The following is a 24,129-nucleotide window of genomic DNA, read 5'->3' on the forward strand; positions in this document are numbered from 1 at the left end:
TCATGATTTACTCATGTTTTTTATTTTTTTATTCATTTATTCTGAATACTGTTAATCCCGTGATGGGATTATTACAGGAGTGGTGTCACATTGTACATTGTAAAAACAAGCAATACACAGACTAAAAATACATGTTGCAAGCACTAGAAATTTCAAGCAAATATCTCAAACATAGTGCAAAATTCGCCGTAGTGATAGGCAAAGGGTCTTTATGAATATAAACATCAGATAAATTGCTGGGACAAGCAAAAAACAAATACAAAACGAAATTGTACAGATAGAGTTAAAACTTGCGACATCATCGATTCAGGAAATCACAGCTAAATAAAAGTCAGCACGCTTTCACTCGCTCGATTAACAAATTTATCAGCTGTCGGCTGTGTCAACACGGTGGGGTGCAGGGCATTCCAGGCGCGTAAGGCTCGCGGAAAAAAAGAGTGGCGAAAAACATTGTTCTTGAAGGGATACTGACACTCATCAAGTGTCTGACAATGCTTATTTTGTGTTTGGTGTTTACTGTTAACCTTAACATAATTAGCTGGATTTATTTTCAAAAAGTTGTGTAGCACCTGATACAAAAATCTCAGACTATGAAGCTTGGCGCGGCTCACCAGGGTGGGTAGATCCGCTCTTATCAAAAGAGCAGTAGGTGAGTCAGTACGCCTATAACGATTACAGATAAAACGGACTGCTTTACGTTGTATTCTCTCAAGCGCGGCTACATGTTTGTTTGTGAAGTGGAACCAGGCCACACTCGCATATTCGAGGATTGGGCGGATAAGCATGGTATACGCTACAAGTTTTCATACTCACCATTCCTACTTATGGCTACTAACTCACGCTCACACTCGCATCCATCCACACTAATGAGTACTCACATTTATACTTAAAACTACTCACATTCATGAGTGTTCACTCGCATTCATACTCATCCTCATGAGGATTCACTCACGTTGGCACTCATGGCCACGCACACTCATGAGTGCTCAAATCACACTCATCCACTCGCACTCATGAGTGCTCACTCACATTCACACCCACGTTCACTCACACTCGTGAGTGCGGACTCACCCTCATGCTTATGACCACTCAAACTTATGACTTCTCACTCATGCTCACTCTCACTTCCACTCACACTCATGAGGGCTCACTTACATTCATACTCATGCCTAGTCACCCTCTTGAGGGTTCACTCATGTTTACACTCGTGACAACACACACTCATGAGTGCTCCTTTACATTCACGTCTTTTCACACTCATGAGAGCTCACTCATACTCACTTACTTCCATTCACACTCACGAGGGCTCATGTTCACACTAGAACCACTCACACTTACTCAATCAGGTTCCTACTCATTTTTACTCATACTCACGGGTACTCACTTATGCCCACTCACACTCGTGAGTATTCACTCACAATCATAATCACTCCTACTCACCCTCATGAGTTCTCTGTTCACACTCGCTTGCACTCATACTCATGAGTGCTCACTCACGCTCATGCCCACTCACACTCATGAGTACCCACTCACATTCCGGCTCATGACTACTCACATTCATGAATGTACACTCGCATTCATACTCACACCGAGTTCACACTCATCACTACTCAAGTTCACACTCATCACCACACACACTCATGAGCACTGCTATCACACTCACGTCCACTCATACTCATGACTACTCACACTCATCAGTGCTAACTCACATTCACATTCACGACCGCCACGGTGGTCTAGTGGCTAAGGCACTCAGCTGCTGACCCGCATGTCGCAGCATCGAATCTTGTCTGTGGGGGCTGCATATGTTCGATGGAGGCAAAAGTGCTTAAGGCCCGCAGGCTTAGATTTAGGCACAAGTTAGAGAACCCTAGGAGTTGAAAATTTCCTAAGCCCTCCATTACGGCGTCTCTCGTAATCATATGGTGGTTTTGGGACGTTAAACCTCAACAGTTATTATAATACTATTCGAGTTCTCACGTTCACTCTCATGAGCACTCACTTGTACTCATACTCACTGCTTCAAACGAGTGTGAGCGAGTGCTGAGCTATGCTTGATTCTTGTTCCTTCTCCTCCTCCTTGTCAAACCCCCATCTTCCACCCTGATAATGTGACTAGTCCCATACTTTGATAAATGTTTGATAGTGAAGCTGTAGTAATGATGATTATAATGACGATCACTTTTGGTACAACAGTCATCATATTATTTTATCATCAGTATTATCATTATTTTGTTTTCATTCCTTATCCACTCCCTTTTTTGGTCTTGTGACCCGCGTGACAGTGCTATTGTAACAGCAATGACTGCAGCGGGATAGGCTAGCAAAGAAAGCTTTACTCCAAAACAATAATATTGGCATGAAATAGCTGTTGCTTCATAGCTGCACTGGAGACAAAAATATAGTTACAGGACGTTTGCCTTTTATTGGGTGCCAAATATAGTGGTAGTTATAACATACAAATTCACTCACATGGACCTGTTCCTTCTCTGAATTGCACCGCTGGTCTCAGGAGGGTTCCTGTGGAACTCTTTACACTTGTTAAATAACTCAGCGATGGCATTTCCTGAGTGCCCTGCGCTCTCAGTTTTGATAACGCCATGATTGGGGCCTTGCGACTGAATGATAAGTATCTGAAATTAGGTGTTCTTTGGGGGATTTCTAAACAATAGATATGCAATAAATTGTCATTTGCCACGACATCTTTATAAACAGCCCTCATATTATGATTACTTAGCTCAGCTGTTATTACTTAGCTGTGAATGAGTTTAACAGTGGAGCTGTTTTAGGTAATTGTTAGTTTATGTAGAGCTAGCAGATTTTATCACATGAACCGGCACAGTCTTTTTCTCCTTCTTTCTTGTTCATCATCTGCTTCAACTTCTACTTCTGTAATTGTTCAGTGAACTGGGAGCGCGGGAGGAACACAGGCACGAAGCAAAAAGAAGGCACACAGCACTTGCCACAGCAGTGTGCCTCCTCTTTGCTTCGTGTCTGTGTTCCTCTCGCGCTCCCAGTTCGCTGAACAATTATAGATTACCAACTAGCCCACCTTTCCATTCTATTGCAATGCATTTCTACTTCTCTCCCAGAAAATTTGTGCCTGCGCCGATTTCTCTGGCGCGGAAGGCCATAATTATAATGGGCTAGAGTTAGAGTACATGAAAGAGAAAGAAAGAGAATTAGAAATAAAGAGAGAAACTTTTTATAAAATTTTTTTGCTTTGAGAAGATTTGAACCTGTGTACCCAGCATCAGAAGGCGATTGTCTGAGCCACTAGGCTTTGCAGCGGCTCGATGGGGCACCTGTGTCCGGTGGGTCCCTCATGGCAAGCTTTGCGAAGTGCCCTATGACAGGTCCTGTTGCAGGCCAATGGACGTGAAGCGCCAGCCTCCATCTAACTGCACTACTACCATGTCTTGCGACATACGTGTCTGTGGATTCCACCATGCTCATTCATGATCATATGGAAGTGCATCTGCACGCTTTAAATCATTCACCAACTGAATGTTAGAGCATTTCCACCGTGCGTAAAGACTCCTTTTGAGAATACAACAAAGTCTCTGACACGTCTCCTGTTGGTTTCAGCAAAGACCTGCCTGCACAGCACGTTTCGTACTTTTGTATCCACTGCCGATGGGGTCGTCTCAGTTCCACGAAACGTGGTTTTGCTAATCGTGGTCTTAAGAACATCAAGGATTTCCATATATACAGCATGGCAGAAGCAGAAGCCACATTGCCGAACAGAGAGGGAACATGAACCGTTGAAACCTAGAAAGGCAACCAACCCATGAGCCACTGCAAGACGCACAAACGACCGCTTCTGGTACAGCAAGTAGCGTTGGCGGATCTACCATTTTGTGTGCTGCTATCAAAATAGTGGTTTAAGAAAGATTAGAGCTTTGGAAAACACCGGCGACGATGCCGGAACAGTCGCAGCCACCTGCCTGAACCGTCTCCGAGAACATTCCTTGCCAAGCCACATCATGTCGGAGAACTTCAACTACCCCGAGAAAGCCTGCTCCGTCCATCCGAGAAAAATAGAACTGCTTTCTCTGCAAAGTCACAGCATGGCTGTTGTCGTAGACCACCAAGACACAGTAAATGTTGTCCTCCGAAGTCGTTATGGAGAAAGGGATCAACCAAGGCCCAGTCTCAATAGCAACATGGCAAATGACCCAGGCGACATAGCCAGTGTCGGTCACTGTAACCAACTAGGACAAACTTACAGGTGGAATTTAAGCATGGCTGAGTTCAGTAACTCTCGAACAGTCAGTGCTACCCACCGGAGATGCTTCACACCGATCTCCCATCTGCTTTGCCGACTGGTCACGGACGAATACCACGATGCAGCCAATCCACCCACTTGAAGCACTGTCGGCAGGTTTACACGCTCGCAGTCAAGGCCTAGTGTTATAGCTAACTGCAGCGGTATCGGGGCTCTAGTATGCGAGGCTAGCTGGACGATGCAAAGGAAGATTGAATAGAACAGCTGGCCAAGATGTGGATGCTGTCTTTTTCTGCCTCCTTACAAGAGAAAGAAAACAAAAATGAGAAATAGACTGAAAGAAAGGCAGATAAAGAAAGAGAGGGAAAGACGTGGGAACGCGCACACACAAAAAAAGTGAGCAAGCATAGCCATGTATTGTGTACAGTCAACGTCAAGGGACCGCGAAAATTTCTGGAAAATTGGGCTGGCCAAACAATTAATGCAAGTGAAAACGCTCTTTAATAGGTATTTTTCACTGAAATAGAGGGTCGCGGCAGGAGTGCAGGGTTCCCATTGCAATTCAGCGAATGCATCGTTTAGGTGGCTCTGAAAAGAGCCAAAAGAAAGAAAGAAAGAAAAGGAAAAAAATGCAATGTGGCCGGGGCTACCACATTTGTGAATACTAAGGCGCAAAAAATAAGTCGTTTATTTTCTTTGCACAGCGTTCCACTTGGCCGTGATGATGTCTGCCTCAATTCCAGTTCATGTCATGCTGTTGGTGTTCACCGATGACAGCGTCAGTGCTTGCGTCAACTCTGAGCTCGTTGGCTGTGTAGGTGCTGCCTCTTCGATTTCAGTGCTGGAGTCATCGGAATCCTGCATAACTTGATGAAAGATTTCGTCATCGGTCGATTCCACACACAGCTCGAGGTCTTTGTCAGCGTCAGTGAAGCCCGTAAGAGTTATCTCGGCTGAAACACGGGCAACGTGCAGATCGTCAAAAGCAACGTTTGTGGGTTAAAGTTCGTTGCACGCACTGTCCACTCTAGGTGAGACGGCATGGCAAAAACAGTTCCAGAGGGTCTATTGCTTCCACGAGTCTGCAAGCATGCCGACGGCAGACCATAGGTCAACAGCGTAGCTTTTGCCAAGGAAACACTGGCTGCACAGCATCATGCAGCCTAAACTACGGCTGGTAACGGATTTTCATGCGCTGCATTATGGCATTTGTGGTTTCAGGGGTACGGCAGCCGTGGTGCAGTAGGTCGAGCGTCCGAAAACAACAAAAATAGTGACTTCGATAGTGACTTCGAGTCTGCGATTAGCGATAAAAAGTAGAAAAATTTGGATGGCAAAAGGTATAAACATCCGGAATTTCGAATTTTTTATTACATTGGGGAACTTGACGGTGCCATAGATGAGTCCGGGAAATCAGGCATGTCCAGAATTTCGTGCGTCCGAAAAGCTGGTCATCGACTGTAGTATAGCAAGGGGCGTAAAAGAGAGGTGAGAGGGTAGAAGCCTAGCCTACCCCAGCTGGGTGCTCATCAGCTCTGCTATTCGTGTACCCGGCCTTGTGTGACTTTTTGCGAGCTGAGCAAACTTTGTTTTGGTGGTGGTGAACAACTTTATTCAGACCAGTAGATTGAGGCATACACCTAGGCCACGCCAAGGGTGGTGGGGAGACTCCGTTTCCCAGCTGCCTCCTGTACTCGCTGGAATGCCCATATTCGATTTTCTCGATCTGAGCCAATGAGTGCTGTGTGCCTCAAGCTGTTCTGAGGATACTGCATTTGCATCCTGTACTTGTGTGCATTCCCATAAAGTATGCTCTAGGGTAGCATGTCTTATACTCTATAGCGTACGCAAGTCATCAGGATATAAATTGGGATAGAGTGATTTAGGTGCACTGGGTTGGGAAATGTTCTGGCTTGAAATTGCTTCCAGTCTACCTCCTGAGATCTAATTCGGAGCTAGGTGGTGGAAATCTGCGCCTCAACTTTTGGTAAAATTGGATAATGTCCCAGAACCTAAACATTCTGTCCTCCCATCACTCTCCTCCCATTATCTCGTGGAAAGCTCCGCTGCAAGAGTGGTGAGACGTTGCACGACGCGGTGAGCTTCCTCGTTGAGCTTGCGAACGGGGGATTCGCATGGGGTGTGGGCTGGGAACCATGTAATGTATCTTTGAATTTCTCGGATGATATGAGCTTGGCTTTTCGGAGGAGTATGTTAGTGGCCTTGGAGGATATTCTTCCTCACGCGTAGTCTGCGAGTAGGTGATGACATATCTACAATTGGGGTAAATTATGGCCTGTGTGATAGACTCCTTATCTGAGATTTCTGAGTTATTAGAATGTATGGAGTACGTACTTGGGGTCAGTGTGTATTACTGCTGCAAGGTGAGATTTGCGACTCTGGTACTCCGCTGCATGCATTCATGAACACAGCTCCTTGTCTCTACTGTAGGCCTTGAGTAGAGTTCCAGCTCTGCTTTCTCTTCTGCTTTGATTAGATGCGGGGTGCACGTTTGGGCAGATAAGGGATTTCAATCTTTTCCCGGATTACCTTTGGAACTGACACCTTGCATCCGTGTTGGCTATGGTAATTTATCCCTAACTTGTGGAGGATACTTCGTCCTGTGTGCGTGCTGGCTAGTCTCTCCAACTGGCCAATCTGTAGAGCTTCTATCAGCTCCTCTAAAGTGTTGTGTAAACTCAATTGAAGTAGTCGCTCAGTGCTTGTGCTATTTGGAAGGCCTAAAGCTTGCTTGTACGCCTTTCGTATGAGTGCGTTGATCTTGGCTTTTTCGGCTGTATACCAATTAAGATATGCCGCTTCGTACATAGTGCAACTCTTTCATGCCCAGGTGTTTGTAACTTTCTTTTGTTAATTAATCATTTCTAAATCACCAAAGGTGCAGAAAATTACTTCCACTTCGAAGCAGAGAGCATGTTACAGACAACAGATGTCTGACTATTGTTTAAAAAAGAAGTATTTGTTTTGCCCACAAAACAACCTGTATGTCTGGTGAGTTTGTAATGTAAAGTTAGTTACATGCACCCAGGAGCTCAACTCATATATAGGTCTGTGAATTCAAGGAAGATGTCAAGCTGCATCTGATTTGTGTGTACACAGCGAACATTCACGTGTTCAGGCCATGTACACATGCTTAACGGCGTAAACACGGATGCATACACATTCATGCTTGTTTGGAAGCATACATGTGGCTTGGTCTATTCTGTGGCTGGAAAGATGTTGTTCTCAAGGAATCTTCGTGCTTAGCGCATGCACTCTCCCACTGTGGAAAAATTGCAGTTGGTATTGTCTCTGCACACATGTCAATGTTGGGGAAGGGGGAAGGTTTTTTTTTCTGGTAATACTGGATCACTATGCAAACTCTTTAAATAAAATGGCAGAGGGCAGCACAGGAGCATTAAAAAAAAACGAAGGCAGCTTCTCACTAGTAGTCTTAATACCGAAGGAAATCTGGAGCTGGACATGCTTCGTTGTTTCGTTATATTTTTTCCGGTGTCCTCTCTTTTTCTATTTTTCTCTCAATTTTTTGTATTCTTTCTTTTTTCTGATTTCTGTGTCTCTCTCTCTCCCTTTGATTTTCTCGTTATTTTTTTAATACCTTTCTTGTGTTGTTTCTTTGCGTATTTTTTTCATCCTCGTATTTCTTACTATGGGTTTCTAGCTTTTTTCTAATGCCTTTCTCTTCCTCCCTCTTTTTTCTATTTCTGTTTCGTACTTTTTCTTTTGCCCATCAGAGTTATTGCATCGCACTTTGGACAAATTGGTGCATGTGTTCTAGGAGCAAAGCAGATCAAGAGGAAGAAGACAAAGAAAGCTCGTGCCAGTTCATGATGATAATTTTTGTTGATGACTAACAGAGTTTCTTCTTATGTCTTTTGTCTTTCCTTTTTTTCTCTCTTTCTTTCAATTTCTTTTTTCGTCTTTCTTGTTTTCTGACTCACCAGAGTTATTGTTTCTCTTTGTCTCTTCCTCTCTCTCTGTACTCGATCTCTCATCTATCAGAGTTATTGCATCCCACACCAGACAAATCGGCATGCGTTTTCTGGGAGGGAAGAAGAATATAGCATAAAGAGGACGAAGAGAGCACGTGCCAGTTTGTGGTGAGGCTGATTTTTTTCACGACGAACAGAGTTTCTCCCACCTCGCCGGCTCCACTCTTAAAAGACAGATTCGTTAGAATGTAGGATTAGATTTCTATTATTTGGCCAAATGAAGCTGGTGCCGTGGCTGCAGCAGGTGCTTGAACTATGCAGAGGCTGTGGCCGGATGGGCCCCCCCCAGCCATGACTGCCCGAGGGAACCCCCAGCAGCAGCAGCAGCAGGGAAGTGGTGGGGGTGACCAGGAAACACCACCGCCTGCCAGCAGCAACCATGAGGTGAGCTCACGTTGTAGTGCATTTGATATGGAAGAGCACGTTTTAAAAATGTGTTGCGTATGAAAAGGCTTGGTGGAAGAGAAGTGGGGTCGGAAATTTTGTGGACCTCTCATGTACATATTGTTATAAGCTTCTGGGATAATACCTGTGTGACTTTAAAACTTTAAAGCTTTCAAGAAGGTAGTTTGCTCATGTAGACCAAGCATATAAAAACATGCATTGTGCATAAGTAGTTTATTGGCATGATGGGAGATATGTTTGATTACTATAAAATGTTACAAGTGGAAACATTGATAGTTGCATGGGCGAGCTCTACAGAAAATTAAAAAAAAGTTTTCATGAAGTGTACTGTGAAGAAAAAAAGTGCAAGCAGTGATATGTTCATCACATCTGAAAACAAGGCCATGTATTGTCTTAAAGTTGCCTGCAATGATTATTGCAGGAATATTTTACTCTACATTCTATGATAACAGCAACCAAGGCGGGTCATTCTAGGTGGGAAAGATTTGTGTCAACTTTGTTCTTCTGCCTTCGTAAAGCATAGTGACATTGAAAATATGCCATTTATGCCAAAATTTTGGTCTAGAAGTCTGATAATTTGTAATGCTTATACACATGGACAGATAATTACAGGAGGACCTTGGTGATATGAATGTCTCAAGGTTGCAAAAAATATTTAATTCGCCAAAATTTATATCACCGAAAAACACTGAAACTAGCATGCCAAAAGTATGCTACGAAAGAAATTGGCTTACATTTTTATTTTTTGCTTCTCAGGGCTACAGCAATGTCATGGACAGCTCTGTATGATTATGAGTATAACTTCTAGAAAATTATACTGCCCTTCATAATTTTATGGTGTGTCTATGTGTGCACAATGGCAGGCTTTCCTCTCTGGCACTAGCCAGCCTTTTCCTTCCCAGGTTTTCTGACGGCCTGGTGCCACACGTTGCACTTGAGTACATCACTGTGTCATGCCCTTCCTCATTGGCCACCAGTGGCAGACTCTGAGCCCTCCTTTCCACTTGAGCCCACTTCTGTCTGGCGCTTAGTGATTGTGAGAAAGATGCTTTCAGGCTTGCAAAGGGGGGTCATGTACTGCCTTAGCAGACGAATTTCGTTTCGTGTGCTTGGTGGTCCCCTCTGCGTAGTAGTGGATCGCACTGTAAGGTGGGTCTACTTAATCAGTCTTGCCGACTCAACCTGTCCAGCTTGCGATCTTGTGATTGTTGCACTGTGCCACATCTTGGATTAATAAGCTCACATCTGTTGACATCTTGCCTCAAATGCCGTTTCTGCGCCAGGGTTTATGAACACAGTGTTTATGTACATTGTGATGGTGGAGCAGCATCATGTCTTTTTCCAGTCGTGCTTTTAGGGTAAGCCTCGCGCAAACCCATCTCCACAGAGTAAAGACCATTGCAGTTTTGAGCTGCAGGGCGTGTTGGCTGTTGCTTTGTGTCATCCAGTATGCTACTGTGGATGTGTTCTCAGTCAGCCAAGTCCCCTAGTGCTGCGCAGGAGGACACAGCGAGAGACAAAACACTTTTTTTCTTATAGTGCCAAATCTGTTCGAATAATTAAGAGTTTTCAATTATAGAACAATGCACATTTTGAATGGGACCAGATGCCATGGCCAAGTTAAACGAAGTTCCAAATTAATGGGGGCCTAATTACCAAGATTTTACTGTGTAGTTGACAAAAATAAATTGTGCTTGCATCATCATCCCCTCATACAAGAAACCGCTTTCCACCCTAAGAACCCTGCATTCCTGTGCTGAATGAAGCAGGGTTTTGAAAAAGAGTAGGCATTTACGTCACATACTCAGGGTGGCCTGTGTTTACAAGTGTGATTCCAGAATTGCCTGCCAGTTTTTACAATTCCTTTTCTTTATAAAACTAAATGACTTACGATTGTATAATTTGGCACCTGTCCTCGCAGTATTGATGAGAACATATTGTCACATTGTCGTGACGTGGACGAAGGGAGCTGTCGGGATGTTCAGATGAAACTATTTAGACAAACTTGTGGCTGGTAAACGCCCCGGGAGACTCACTCCAAGTGTGCTGCCATGGCTCACAATCTTGCACGCGAAAGAAGATGATGGAAAATGAAGGTATCAGCTTGATGTACATCATTGTTTGTGACATCTGACACTTCACTGCCGACTACATTTCGTGGAAAGATCTCCGTCACCTTCAAAAGCGGCCGATACGTTCACCCTTGGAGAAGTCTCTAATCAACGGAACCAGGATGTTTCGGCATTGTTGTCGTCCTCGTTGGGCGAGGAAGAACTGTCATCCACTTTGGAGTCTTCATCCAGCTTGGATACCCCTGTGGACCCAACACACACCAAGAACTACTTGACTGCAGAAACGGTCAAACAGAGCATTTTCGTTAAGCACTTTCAGAACCGTGAGATTAAACGCCAGCAACAGCTGATGATTTGTAACTTCCAAGGAGTGTGCATATTACCAGTACCCTTCAGATTACAAGAAGCGATGCAAAAAGTGCATAAGTCACCAGCATGAGATTTTTCATTGTATCAAAACGGTGAGTAGTCCCAAGCAGGGAAGCAAGTGACACCTGGTCTCTGGAAGAAAAGCTAAAGGGGGCAAATAACGTGACTATGAAGTCCTCTGGACACCTCAGCTAAAATAGACCACTTCCCCTGCAAGACAGGCCGCCGTGTCCCCAAGCTTCAGCGCCACTGGCAGCAGCTTCCATTGTCGCATGGTAACACCTCCTGGAAGATTACTCTAAAGCCCACATCATTTTCTTGTACACCATCACATGCATTGTGCATTGCTCAAGCATGCTACCTAACAGTGGTTCTCGTTGGATTCCATAAGAGAGCTCCTCATTCAGAAAACTTCATTTCTTGGAGCTTTTGAAACTTTGCTGGCTGCGGGAGTGTGTCACTAATAAAGGAGGATGAAGGGACACGAGCGTCAGCGACAGGCACAGGTGCTGGCTTGTCGAGTTGTTCGAATACCTTCGTTAACCAGACGTCCGAGTTTGAATCTGAGTCTCTGTTTTTTCTACCCACAGAAAGAGCTAATGTTCATGCGAAGGCTAGATGCGTGCCTCAATCCCCACAAGGTGAAATTTCACTTTGACAAAGTTTGCTATAATTAGAGGTTGAATGTTTAGGCACTAAGAAAGTGTGTTTTAGGTGCCAAAAGATAGGCAGGTAGGACACTGTTTTAGGCCTCCAAAATAATAAAAATAAGCACAATAAATTTATACATAAATTAAAATAATTTAAAACTAAAACATGGGCAACCTTTATCTACCACAGGAAGCAAAAAATGATATGATAGCGCAAAGGTGACAAATGTGGAACATAAGCATGCATTTCCCGTGTGGTTCGCATAATATGGTATTTTATTTTATTGTCTAGCATAGTGGGTTCAACACTCTTCTGGGTTTACTTTATTTCGTCGTGTCAGGGAAGGGCAGGGCAGGAGCAGAGAGCCTGACGGCTGAAATAGCTGATAGCCAGACTGCGGTCGGTGGAGGCCCCCCCCACCAGGTTTGGGCGTTTCGAGCTGGCAAGCGTAAAGCATATTCTGGGCACTGAGGATCACGTCTGCCGAGATTTGCAATACAAGAGGTCGTGGAGAGACGTGAAATTTCAACGGCGCTCACCTTGCACTCTTAATTGGGTCCTGATGAAATACTGGTTATATGTTGAACACTAAACTAAATGCCCTGCTTCCTGCCTGTATGCAGAACTTGAAGCGGAACTCGATTGAGAAGGCACATGACATTGCGAGAATTATTCGATGCGACATGTTTAATTTGTGTATTGTGTTGTTGAGAGCGATGAATGACACCTGAGAGTAACAATGAAATACACAAAAAGGAGTGTGAGCTTTTTTTATTTTTATTTCAGTTATCATAGTGAGATGCTATACACTAATTGATCTCTGTTTCATGTCCGCCAATAAAGAATGAAAAAAAAAAAAAAAAACCTCAGTTGACGAGTGGTTAGGGTGTTGGGCTGGTGACACGAAGGTTACGAGTTTGATCCCAGCCGCGGCGGTCGCATCCTTGATGGAGGCGAAATAGAAGATGCTCGTGTACTGTTCGATGTCAGTGCACGTTAAAGAACATTACATGGTGGAAATTTTTGGAGATATTGACTGCGGCGTCCCTCATAATCATATTGTGTTTTTTTTCTTGACGTAAAATTGCACATGCTATTCCGTTTCGCATGTGTTTGTCTTCTCGCCGTTTCTGCATCTAGTAGTCGCAAACGCTGACAGCGCTTGGCGTGTTTTGGGGGCATCATTTCTCAGAGCAGTTTCAGTGGAGTGACGTGGTGTATCACTGTAAGGATACATGGTCTGTGCCGGACTCCAGGCCCTCCAAACGAGCACGCACTGTGGGATCTATCTTGCAGAAGTGAGTGATGCACTATTGAAGGCGTACGTGCACGAGCAGGCTGGGGCATGTCATGCGCAAGCGAATTGACATGTGTGTTGGTGCGTATGCGTCATGTTATTCTTCGGCTCTGATACTGAAGAAGCCTGGGAAGGAATTAGGCCCGCGATGGCTACATGGGGCAAGGGATCGGCAAGGGTTGCATCATTGTTTGGTGACTCGTAACGAATCAATTAAAAAAATTATTGCCGTACAACACTCTTTATTGGGTATGCAACAACTTCGAGTGCCTAACCACAACTGCTTATGTGACCTGGAGAGGGGCGCTTAAAGAAGTAAATTACAAATAAAAGAAATGCCGTGTGCACATCACAATTTTTCTTTCTTTTGATTTACACTCATTTTCCTGGATTTGTTTTTTTTACACAGCACACTTGTTCACTTGATAAGCCATTTTATTTGCTCATGGAAAGAACAAGAAATTAGTTAGCATTCAAATTAGATCTTGTACCATCTTCTAAAATCTTAAAATTATTGTCATTACATGAAGAGAGCTAATGAGGATTGCGTAAGTATATTTCTTGTCGAATGCAGATTTTACCATGAAATGCTTGATATAGGAGCTTTACCCGCAGTTTTATATGATGTTATGAGAGTAATTCCAATTCTAGTTCAGTTTTCTTATTGGTGCATAGGTCTTGAGCACTGCTTTAGGAAAGAAATTGCAGCTCTGTCCTGTATTTTTTAAAGTTTGTCATTTAAACTAATTTGCAAAATTCCCACATGGCACAGTCATATTCAAGCATAGGTTGAATGCATGCTAAATATGCCATTGATCGTTAACATGCTGGCACATGTCTCATGTTTCATTGTCTAAGGTTTAATGACTTGGCAAAATTTACAACCACTGTGTCAACATGAGCAATCCGTGAGTGGCTCTACATGTTTTTGCATTCATTCTCCTCCTACCCGTGGCTACACGGAAGGACCTGCTGTTCCCTTCCAACTGCTACACCCAGATTTCATGCGGTTTTCAGTTCCTTCATGACTAGGCTTGTGGGAATATTCAAATGCTTCGGATATCTCAAGAAATTGAATATTTGAAGGAATAGTAGAGTACTCGCATTTGCTTTGATTTGAATTTAAATTCTTGAAACTTGCAAAGTATTCGCAGTGAACGAATAGGTGCACATTAATCTGCATGTAATTGTGTGCAAAGGTGGTTTCACTGCAGTATAGGAATGATTAGCCATGAAAGAGCCTCCCTTCACATTTATAGGGGCCCTGCAACACTTATTGAGCATGATCAGAAAATGCTGCCAATTGGTAGTCTAGGCTACCGAGAACACGCAAGGCAAATATTATAGCGGAGCACGCAGCCTGCAGTTCACAATAAATTCTCAGTTTGCTAAAAATTGCTCTCTTCCCTCAAATGACACTACAAGCTCAAAAATTACTTGTCACAGCCATTGGCTGATTTGAGAATAGCACGCTCGGTCGTTGCTGGGGCCGCCGCGAGAGGCTGCCGCTTGTCCACGCATATGTGCGCGATCGCACTGAAAGGAAGCGTATTTGAAGAAAAAAAGAAAGAAAAAGGCTCAAGATCACAAGGCGCGCGTGAAGTTTTTTCCCCCGTGCCATTCCTCCCTGCTTATCCTCCAGCTCTTTCATTCGGACGAGACGAGAGAAGCCAATTGCAGCGTGTGACAAATCTTTGGAACTCTGCTTGTACTTTCCGGCGGTGAATTTGTGAAGCATTAATTTTCTTTAGTGGCTCCATGGCTACTTGAAAAAAGCGTTGCAGGGCCCCTTTAATTGAACATGTTGCCCTCAAACCAATTCATCATTTTATTAAGCTTACATGCTCTAAGTATAACAAACCTCAAAACGTTCCGTATTTTACAGGTTATCACTTGCATTCTGCCGAAACTCAAATCCCGCTACTACTCAAGGTTGTTTGGAGTTTTTTTGAACGAATATATATAAGGGAAAGAAGTGTATACCTATGGGCTTGTTTTTCCGTGTTTTAACACAATATTAATGAGATCTAACAGACAGTAATGCCAAGAAATGTACAGGGGGAGTTATTAGAACCAATGGAATGTAAATAAGAAGAAAGAAAAGTGGATGAAAAAATAACCAGCCGTGAGCAGGAATCGAACCTACGACCTTCGAATAACGCGTTCGAAGCATCGAACGCGTTATTTGAAGGTCGTTATTCGAAGGTGTATTAATATATATATATATATATATATATATATATAGTCAGGAAATATTGTGCAGGTTAGGTCATGATAAATATTCTATTTTTTTACATGTAATACATTCCATTCGAATTGCATTTGAAGTTATTCAACCAAAATCACTACTCACTTCGAATTCACTGCGAACCTAAAATTCGCTATTTGCACAAGCCTATTCACGACACTTCACAGTTGTCTGTAGAAGCTCACCGTGTCTTCGGTTTAGACCCCACTCTTCTTTCCTTATCCCATCATAAATTCTCTGTCCCATTTCCCTGCAGACACTGAGATGTGCTTCCATCAGGGGATGCAGAAATAGCATCTTTTGGACTCCTCAACCTTTTCCTCCAACTACTCACGCCATGTGAGTGCTGTGGCGTATGGTGGTTGCCGAGTCTCATTTCACAGCTGTTATCGGTTGCTTTTCGGAAGTTGGTGCAACTAGTGAACTTCACTGAACCTGATAGTGTTTGAAAAGGTCAATGTTGCCCTTTTACGTGAATATTCGTCTCAATCTGCACTCGAAAACGAAATTCGCTCTTGAATAGTGCTCATATATGCGTTGATTTGGAAAATAGGCATTTATAATCACTTACAGGCATTTAGCACCAACACCAAAAATAGGTTGTTATAGGCGCTACAAAAACACTATAACAGCCTTTCTTTACCTTTAATTCATGCTCATATCTCGAAGTGGCACGAGAGGAATGCAAGGAATAAAATAGACATTTGCTTATAGTGTGGTCTGTAGCTATAATGAATAAATTAACAACTGAACTGACTTCGTTACATTAAGGTTTAACTGTATGAGTTTTTGCTGTGAATAGATTGCATGTCCTTACTTCTTGCTTTTGTCTACATCTTGTCTTCATCATGCTCAAGCACTATTATAGAGGAATGTGTGTAAATGTGAGGTTATGGATGGCTTGACTGCAAGAATTTTGATTGCATTTCACGTGGTGAATTTGCTTGAATGACATTCCCTGCAACACAGTTATGTAAAGTGGTAAATGAAGAAGGCACTGGAGCAAAATAAAAGGAGCTTTATGTTGTGAGTTGTCACCTGGGACAATGGTGTGTGTGATGAATGCAGCAGCTCGCTGAGGCCCCTGCGGAGGATCCTCCCGTGGTGGTGGAAGAGGAGGAGGAAGAATTCCCGCTGGCCGAGCTGGCACGCCTGGACGAGATGATCAACCGGCCACGGTGGGTCGTGCCTGTACTAGCCAAGGGCGAGCTGGAGGTGCTGCTCGAGGCATCCATCCGCCTCTGCAGGCAGGGTGAGGGCATTTGCTTAATATTGCCGACATTCATGGGATGGGCGAGTATTCTTTAGAAGTATGGCTTCAACTATTGAAGTTGGAGATTGCATTATATTTTGTTGAAATTATACCAAGCTGTGCCAAAATGTTAGACCAGTCTCTTAAGTTCATCAGTTGTACTAATCTTAAAAATAAATGAAGATGGTGGTGCCCTCCTCCAAATGAAGATGGTGGTGCCCCCTCTGCAATCATTTAATATAATTCACACACGCAGACCATAATCCTAACTCCACTGCAAAGGAGCAGAAAAAAAGGACAGTAGTTTTAAAATTTCCTGGCCTTGTTCTAGTGCGTGCTAAAGTCTTTTTATGCCTTTTTTTGCCACACTATACGGGTGCCGCGTACTGTGCAAATTGCAGTCATTTAAGTAGGTGGTGGCTTTTGTGCATCAAATAAAAAACCTGAGCAAGTGGGGATGTTGGCTGATGAGTGGCATTCCCTTCACTGTCGGCCTGCAATTAAAGGACTTTCCATCAGCGGTACACCAATCAACAGTTACTTAGCTGCGATCTTCACTTTAAACAGCCAGAAGTACCTGCTAATCTCAGTGCTGCATTGTTGCCCGGCCTCATTGCAGTGCCGATTGTGAGCATGACTGCAGAGGAAACAAACACATCGTTGATAATCGCTCAAGACTAGGAGTTGCCACAGGCAATGGCATCTGCCAGGTGAAAAGCTATATGAAGCGTGCAATTGCCAGAGATATCATGAAGGCTGTCAAAAGCTCTCGCAATATCCACTCCAGGTGTCTTCAGTGGAAGTCACACGAGCAAGAAACACTGAAGAGGAAAATGTTGTTTAAGTCCAGCCAATTGCTGAGTAGAAGATGCTCTGTGAAGAAAAACTTGAAGAACACTTGGTGTTATCTACAGTGATGCTTGAGTGAGCCCAGGGACTCATTAAGGCCTGCCTGGCTCAGAACATCATCAGTGACATTGAGTCAGGTTAGCTCCTACTGGTTGGTTGGTTGTAATCATTTCCACTAAAGATATTCATATTTATTTACCACCTTTCATAATTAGAGGCACAGCATTGTTGTTTTAGAGCATGCCAGTATTATTTGGAATGATGTTTGTCAATCTAAGTGTTTGAAATCTCTTCTAGATGTTAGCTGCTTGCCTGCAGTTGCTTTGAAGTGCTCTAAAATTCATATTTAGGTGCTCCAAAACTGCTCCAAACTCAAATTCTTCTGCTCCGAAAATCGCTCCATATCTCAGTTCTAAAGTGGCACCATTGTGATTTTGACTATCTCAAATTTCATGACAGATGTTAACCCATTGGCTTCTGCAGCTGGTGGTCTGCTGGCCATGACGGCAAGGACAAATGCGCTTTGACCATTGAATAACCGACTGCTTATAGAATTGTCGTTTTTGGCAATGTTCCCGAGATGGCCACACATTATTTGATGTTTGCTGTTTGCTGGATATTTTCCCTACTAGATTCACATAGTTGTCATTGTTGGAGCTGTTTGTGAGTGTATGTGTGTATTTTTTTTAGGGGTTAAAGGCTCACATTCCCTCTTTTTTGAACCACGGCGTTTCGCGAAAACCTGTCTGTCACGGCCTCACCAATGCACTTTCAAGCCACCGAATGGGCTTATTTTTTGTCAGATCATTTCAAACAAATAAAAACAATCCCTCAAGCTTGTGCTTAGTTCGAAAAGCACATGGCGAAGCGTCAGAGAGCTGATCAGAGTGCAAAAAATGCGAAGTTGTTTTTCACATGCTTGTGTGCTTCGAAGTTTCTGAGATAAAAATTGTACTGAAACGTTTGATGCATTGAAGCATTGCTTCACTGCATCAGCAGGTCACGACTGACCTGATTTCAGAGGGGGAACATTGTTGATGTGCATCCTCAGACTCTGCAGCCATTCTAAAGAGCATCACTCCAACCCTCTTGAGGTTAACAGTCTCTTTCGAGCGTCCAGTGCGAGCGGACGAGTTTCTCTGAGCTCTTGCGTCGGCCAGAGACGCTGCGGCGTCTCTGTGGTCTTCGAACGATTGCTGTCAGAGTATTGCTTCAATCCTCCGGAATTGTACACCCTTCGACAGATGTCATCGAGAGGATTCTACCAAGCCCATTTTTGACCTGGTAGGCCCATTTTTCGCCCGTTTTAAAGACATTTATTCGATCAGGCATCCGCCCGTGCCGATGGAACTGCATCATGGCGGAGGTGATGGTGGTTGACGGGGAAGTTATTTCCCAAGAAGTCGTTAATGCGCCTGGGTGGCAGACTGCTTTAGGCGAAAATATGCATTCTCCCCGACAACAAGCGTCTGCTTCTTCTGAAAGTAAACGAACGGCTGGCCATCGCACGGTCACTGCGCATGGCGTTGTTCGGCGTCTTGCAGCTGTATCAATGATTCCCCTATTGCTGAGGAGCCATATTCGAGTCATAGTCCGACTGAAAGGAGGTCTGGATCTCAAGAAGGTTAGCCTGATACGTCTAGCTCAAGCCCTGGAGACTGCAGCAAAATTGTCCCCGGAAGAAACACTGGAGGATATCTTGTGCCCGAACATAACACAGAATATCGTTGTGGTCTCTACGCCAGCGTCCCGCTACGCGGGCACCTTTGCGGCGCTGCGACTCATCCGCCTTGGCTTGACTGAGTATCGCGTTTTGGCCTACACGGCCGCTTCTGACGATACCTGCAAAAGTGTCATCCGAGGCGTCGACGTGGACATCGATGAGCGACAGTTGGTGGCGATGATCATCAACCAGCGCAACCCTAAAGCCATGGAACTGTATTGCATCAAGGAAACGACTACTGTCATCCTTCTCTTCACTGGTCTCAAGGTACCCAACTACGTTTTGTGTGGTTCGAGCATGCTACGGTGTACTTTGTACAGGAAACAGACTGACGTTTGTTATAGATTTATAGCTCTCGGCCATCGTGCCGATGTCTGCTTCACACCGACGAAGAATGTGTGTCGCGGCTGTGCTGTCAAAGATCCCGTGAACGATCATCAATGCCAACCGACATATGCCGTGTGCGGGGGGGGGGGGCACATCTAACGGCCTACAAGTCCTGCCAGCATCGATTCCAAGTCCCCTACTTGGTGAGGCGACGAAGACGGCGTAGAAAGGCCGCCAAGAAACGCGAACGCAGACAGCACCAAGAGGGTCTGATGTCACAGGATTCGAGCGTGGCACCAACCTCGAGGATGCGCTCTCCCTCGCTAGCTGTTAAGAAGAGTCGCAGCCGCTCAAGAGGACGCTCTCGCTCCAAGAGGCGCACCCACTCCAAGGGGCGCTCTCACTCCAAGGGACGCTCCCACTCTAGGCTACGCTTCCAATAAGCTCCGAAGACCTGGGCTGATCGTGCCAAGCTTAGCCCGGCGCAGCAGCCAGCACAGGTAACACACGCAGCACTGCCAGAGCAAAAAGAAGACCCTAGGATTGCATTCTTACTTCAAGAGAATGCTAGCTTAAAAGCGCAGCTTCAGCAGATGAGGGTTGAGTTTGAAGCTCTCAAAAATACAGCACAGGCCCCGGTGCGGTCTTCGTCAGTAGAGCTGCGGCCGGCTAAGAGAAAGATAGGTACGGAAGGAGAGGTAGCGACAGCTTCTGACTTGGACGTCTTGGGAGCAATCAAAGATTTACAAAAGGCGGTTGCACAGCAGGTGGAATGCTTTGACCTCGTAGCATGTAAAGTTGCCATGATCGAAAGCAGACTCGCCCCGGGCGGGAACTCTTTTGTCCTGGTGACGCCTGTTTCACTTGTTCCCTCTGCGCGCCCCGGTATGCCAATGGATCACGCTCCCGTCTATATGGACGTGCCGTTAAGTCGGCAAACCAGTAGCAGCAGCCATGGCTCCCAACGCAACTGAGTTCGTCATTTGGCAGTGGAACTGCGCGGAGTTCAGGAAGCGTAAGACCTCCCTCCAGAAATACATTGCTTCATTGGTGGTTCAGCTGCATGTGATAGCTTTACAAGAAACCATTGACGCGGCGGTTGCCTTGCCCGGCTATCGATTTATATCGTTTAAAGGGGAGGGTCAATGTGGTCAAGCTGTATTGGTTTCGAACAAATGTGCGTTTTTAGAGCACACGCTTGCGCTTGGTAACTTTAGTTTGGAGGCTCACCTGGTTGAAATTATTCCGAATAATTGGCTTAAGTGCAGCATATTCATACTGAATGTTTACAGCAGCCCTCAAAAACACAAGCAGGCGATTTCCTCGGTGGTCACCGCAAGTCACCCCTTGTAGCTATCGGTGACTTTAACGCACCTCACCCAGCCTGGGGTTATCCAAAGGCCACTGTTAAAGGGAAAAACCTTGTTAAAGCTATGACGGACTGTTCCTCGGGGCTGGTCACGTACCCTCAATTCCCAACCCGGTTGGGTAATTCCGTTTCAAGAGACACCACTCCGGATCTGGCATTCATCAGAAATGCGGGGAAAGTTTAGTGGGTTAACTTGCAGGAATGCCTGGGAAGTGATCCTCGCAGTCACGCAGGAAACCCGGGCGGCTCCATCTAAAGAGTACAGGGTGACTGACTGGGACGAGTTCAGGAAGTGCCAGAAAGCTGATCAGACCGAATATGCCCCGTTAGAGGAACTGTTTTCTCAACTCGAGGAAGATGAGCCACCAAGACTGTACAAATTGACTTACAGGTGGATACGGTGGACTCGTGTCTTGCGCATTTATTGGACGCTAAAAATTGCTGGTTTTGAGATGGCGCACACAAAAGCTAAATAGGAGGCTCTGCAAAGGCATAGCTCTCCTCAATAAAGATATTGAACAATATTGTAAGGAGCTTTCTAGGCGGCAGCAGTGGATCGAGGTTTGCTCAAGAGTAGATGGGCAGATTTGCACCGGAGGTAAATGGAACCTGTTGAAGGTACTACTCGATCAGACGAACTCCAAAAGTAATCAGAGGTTGGCAATCGACCGCTTAGTTCAAGCACATCGGAGCAGTGGAGTCACTGACACCATCTTACTCAAGGAATTGGCAGAGCGATACCTTCCGCTTGGCCCCTCCGGGGACTGGGATTACCCGGTCTACCAGGGAAGGCTGCTCGAGGAAATCGACTCTCCCTTTACAAACCTTTAGATCGAAAAGTGCTTCATGCGTTTAATAGTCGCTCATCCCCTGGTCCAGATGACATTACAAACAGGTTGCTGCGCAATCTCGACGGAAGGTCAATCGTTAACTGAGGAGGTAAATAGACTGAGGAGGTCAATCGTTAACTGAGGAGTTAACTGAGGAGGTAAATATCCTCTGGGCAGAAAGTCATGTACGTGAGGCCTGGTGTACCGTCTCGGCAATACTCATTCCCAAGCTGGGCAAGGTACTCACCATGGAGAATCTCCATCCCATTTCCCTCGCATCTTGCTTGGGGAAGGTGTTGGAGCATGCGATACACAACAGAGTATCTCGGTATATTGAGGATAAAAAGCTCTTTCCGTACAACATGGTGAGCTTCCGGCCGAGTCTTTCTACCCAAGATGTGATGCTGCTTATTAAGAGGCAAATTATCGACCGACACACCCGAGATGTTTGAGGAATGTTGGCCCTTGTTCTCGCCAAGGCCTTCGATACGATTTTACATCAGTTTATACTGGAGGAGGTAGAGCGCATGGGATTAGGTCCCAAGTTCCACGCCTATGTTCGCACCTTCCTCAGGGACCGCAAAGCCACCATAAAAATTGGCGAATTAAAATTGGAGGCTTTCACTCTGGGTGTGAGGGGCACGCTGTAGGCAGCGGTAATTTCACTCCTTTCGTTCAACATAGCCATGAAAGGCCTCTCGGAGCGCCCTCCACTGTAGCTAGTACCAACCATGCCTTATATGCCGATGACATTACAGTCTGGTGCATGGGCGGTTCGAATGCTGAAGTGTAGGAGGCGCTCTAATCTACTTTGTCAATCACAGAACGTTTTCTGCAGGATACAGGGCTTCAGCTATCCGCCTCTAAATCAGAGTTGCTTCTATATTGACCAGTTTGACCCGGAAGAAGGAACTAGTCACCGCTTGATCAGGTGCAGATTACGATAACCACACGGGATGGGCAGTCGATTCCAGGAGTCAATTGTATTCGAGTGCTAGGCTTCTTTCTTGAATCCTACGACAGGAATTAGCAGGTTTTGGCTCGCATCATCTCCAAACCGGAGAACATGCTCAGACTAATATTGAGGGTTTCAAGCCGCAGGGGAGGGCTGAGGGAGAGCAATCTCCTACGTCTCTTCCATGCATTCCTCATGAGCTACATTAATTACGTGACATCCTCGCTAAATTGGTCTAAACGCGAGGAGGATAAACTCGACACCTTAATGCGTAAAAGCATTAAAGGGTACTAGGCCTCCCTATGAGCACCAGCACGGACAGGCTCATGAGTCTGGGCATGCACAACTCCCTCACGGAGGTGACCGAGGCACAAACACTAGCTCAGGTCGCTCGACTCTCCTCCACGAAAGCTGGGCAGGGGCTCCTACAGTCGCGGGGGTATCATCATATGGCAGGGGAAGAAACAGAAGATCTTATCACAAACAATGAAGGGCACGTACGAGGTGGCACCCTTCCCGCGTAACGTTCATCCACAGTACAATGTTGGCCGGCGAAAGGCAAGGGCCAAGTCTCTCCTTCATTTAGTGGCTAGGTCCACGGGCAGTGTAGCTTTCGTCGATGCGACGCACTATGGCCACTCCGATGGTTTTGCAGCTGTGGTCAATGATCACCGCGGCCGCGTGCTCAACTCAGCCTCCGTGAGGAAAGCGTCTGCCTCCGTAGCAGAGCAGGTAGCGATAGCCTTGGCGATGACGGACCCTTCGCTTCCAGAGATATTTACTGACTCCAGGGCTGCCGTCGGGACCTTTGTCTCGGGGGTAATCTCTAGGAAGGCTGCCGCTATTTTAAATTCCAGGGGTGTAGTAGGCTACCACACAATCACCTGGTTTCCGGCCCACATGGGCTCAGAGGTGCATCTGACTCTTCCCAACGCGAACGAACTTGCGCATAACCGTGCGCGAGAAATCGCGCGCTGCATTGGTCCGGGCGGGTACGGAGGTGGGTTCGCAGCTAACTTTAAAGATCCATTTGGCACCTTTAACGAAGTGACGTCCCATTATCAGTTGTCTAGGCGGAGGTACCTGCTGCCACATTCTAAGCTCACTCGGCTGCAGTCGTCGGTTCTTCGGATGCTTCAGGCAGGTTCATTCCCATCTCGTAGCACATTTAGCCACTTTGCTGAGGGCGTAACTCCAGGATGCCCTAGTTGTGAGGCACATAACTGCACACTCGCTCACATGCTCTGGCAGTGCCCGGCGTTACATGGCGCAAAGTTCAGCACAGAAAAAGACTGGGAGAGGGCTCTTAAAAGCCCTGAACTCTCAGTTCAATACTCGGCAGTGCAGGAGACCTGCGAACGGGCGGAGGGCTACGGTCTTCCAGTCCCAACGTGGACGCGGCCAGCAACTGCGGCAGACCCCTCTTAGGGGGGTGTCGAACCAGTTCTCCAGGACCAAATAAGGTTCGTTTTTCTTCACTTGAGGTCAACAGCTACACCTAGGAATGCTAGCATTACAGCCTCTGGAATCTGAGTGCCTGC

General features: G+C 45.5%; 1 protein-coding gene across 3 annotated transcripts in view; it reads left to right on the top strand.

Moving 5' to 3' along the window:
* faf (ubiquitin carboxyl-terminal hydrolase-like faf) overlaps nt 1-24,129 on the top strand; it is a 482,217-nt gene that overhangs the window by 20,263 nt on the left and 437,825 nt on the right. For 2 of the 3 annotated variants that reach the window (XM_075874530.1, XM_037429964.2), the window contains 2 exons: nt 8,503-8,625; nt 16,352-16,535. In XM_075874530.1, coding sequence (XP_075730645.1) covers nt 8,533-8,625; nt 16,352-16,535 — 277 coding nt within the window. In that variant the 5' untranslated portion in view covers nt 8,503-8,532. The remainder of the gene's footprint in view (nt 1-8,502; nt 8,626-16,351; nt 16,536-24,129) is intronic. The other variant, XM_075874549.1, reaches the window with a different exon arrangement.

Source organism: Rhipicephalus microplus, chromosome 1 (assembly GCF_043290135.1).
Source record: "Rhipicephalus microplus isolate Deutch F79 chromosome 1, USDA_Rmic, whole genome shotgun sequence".
Classification (NCBI taxonomy): Eukaryota; Metazoa; Arthropoda; class Arachnida; order Ixodida; family Ixodidae; genus Rhipicephalus; species Rhipicephalus microplus.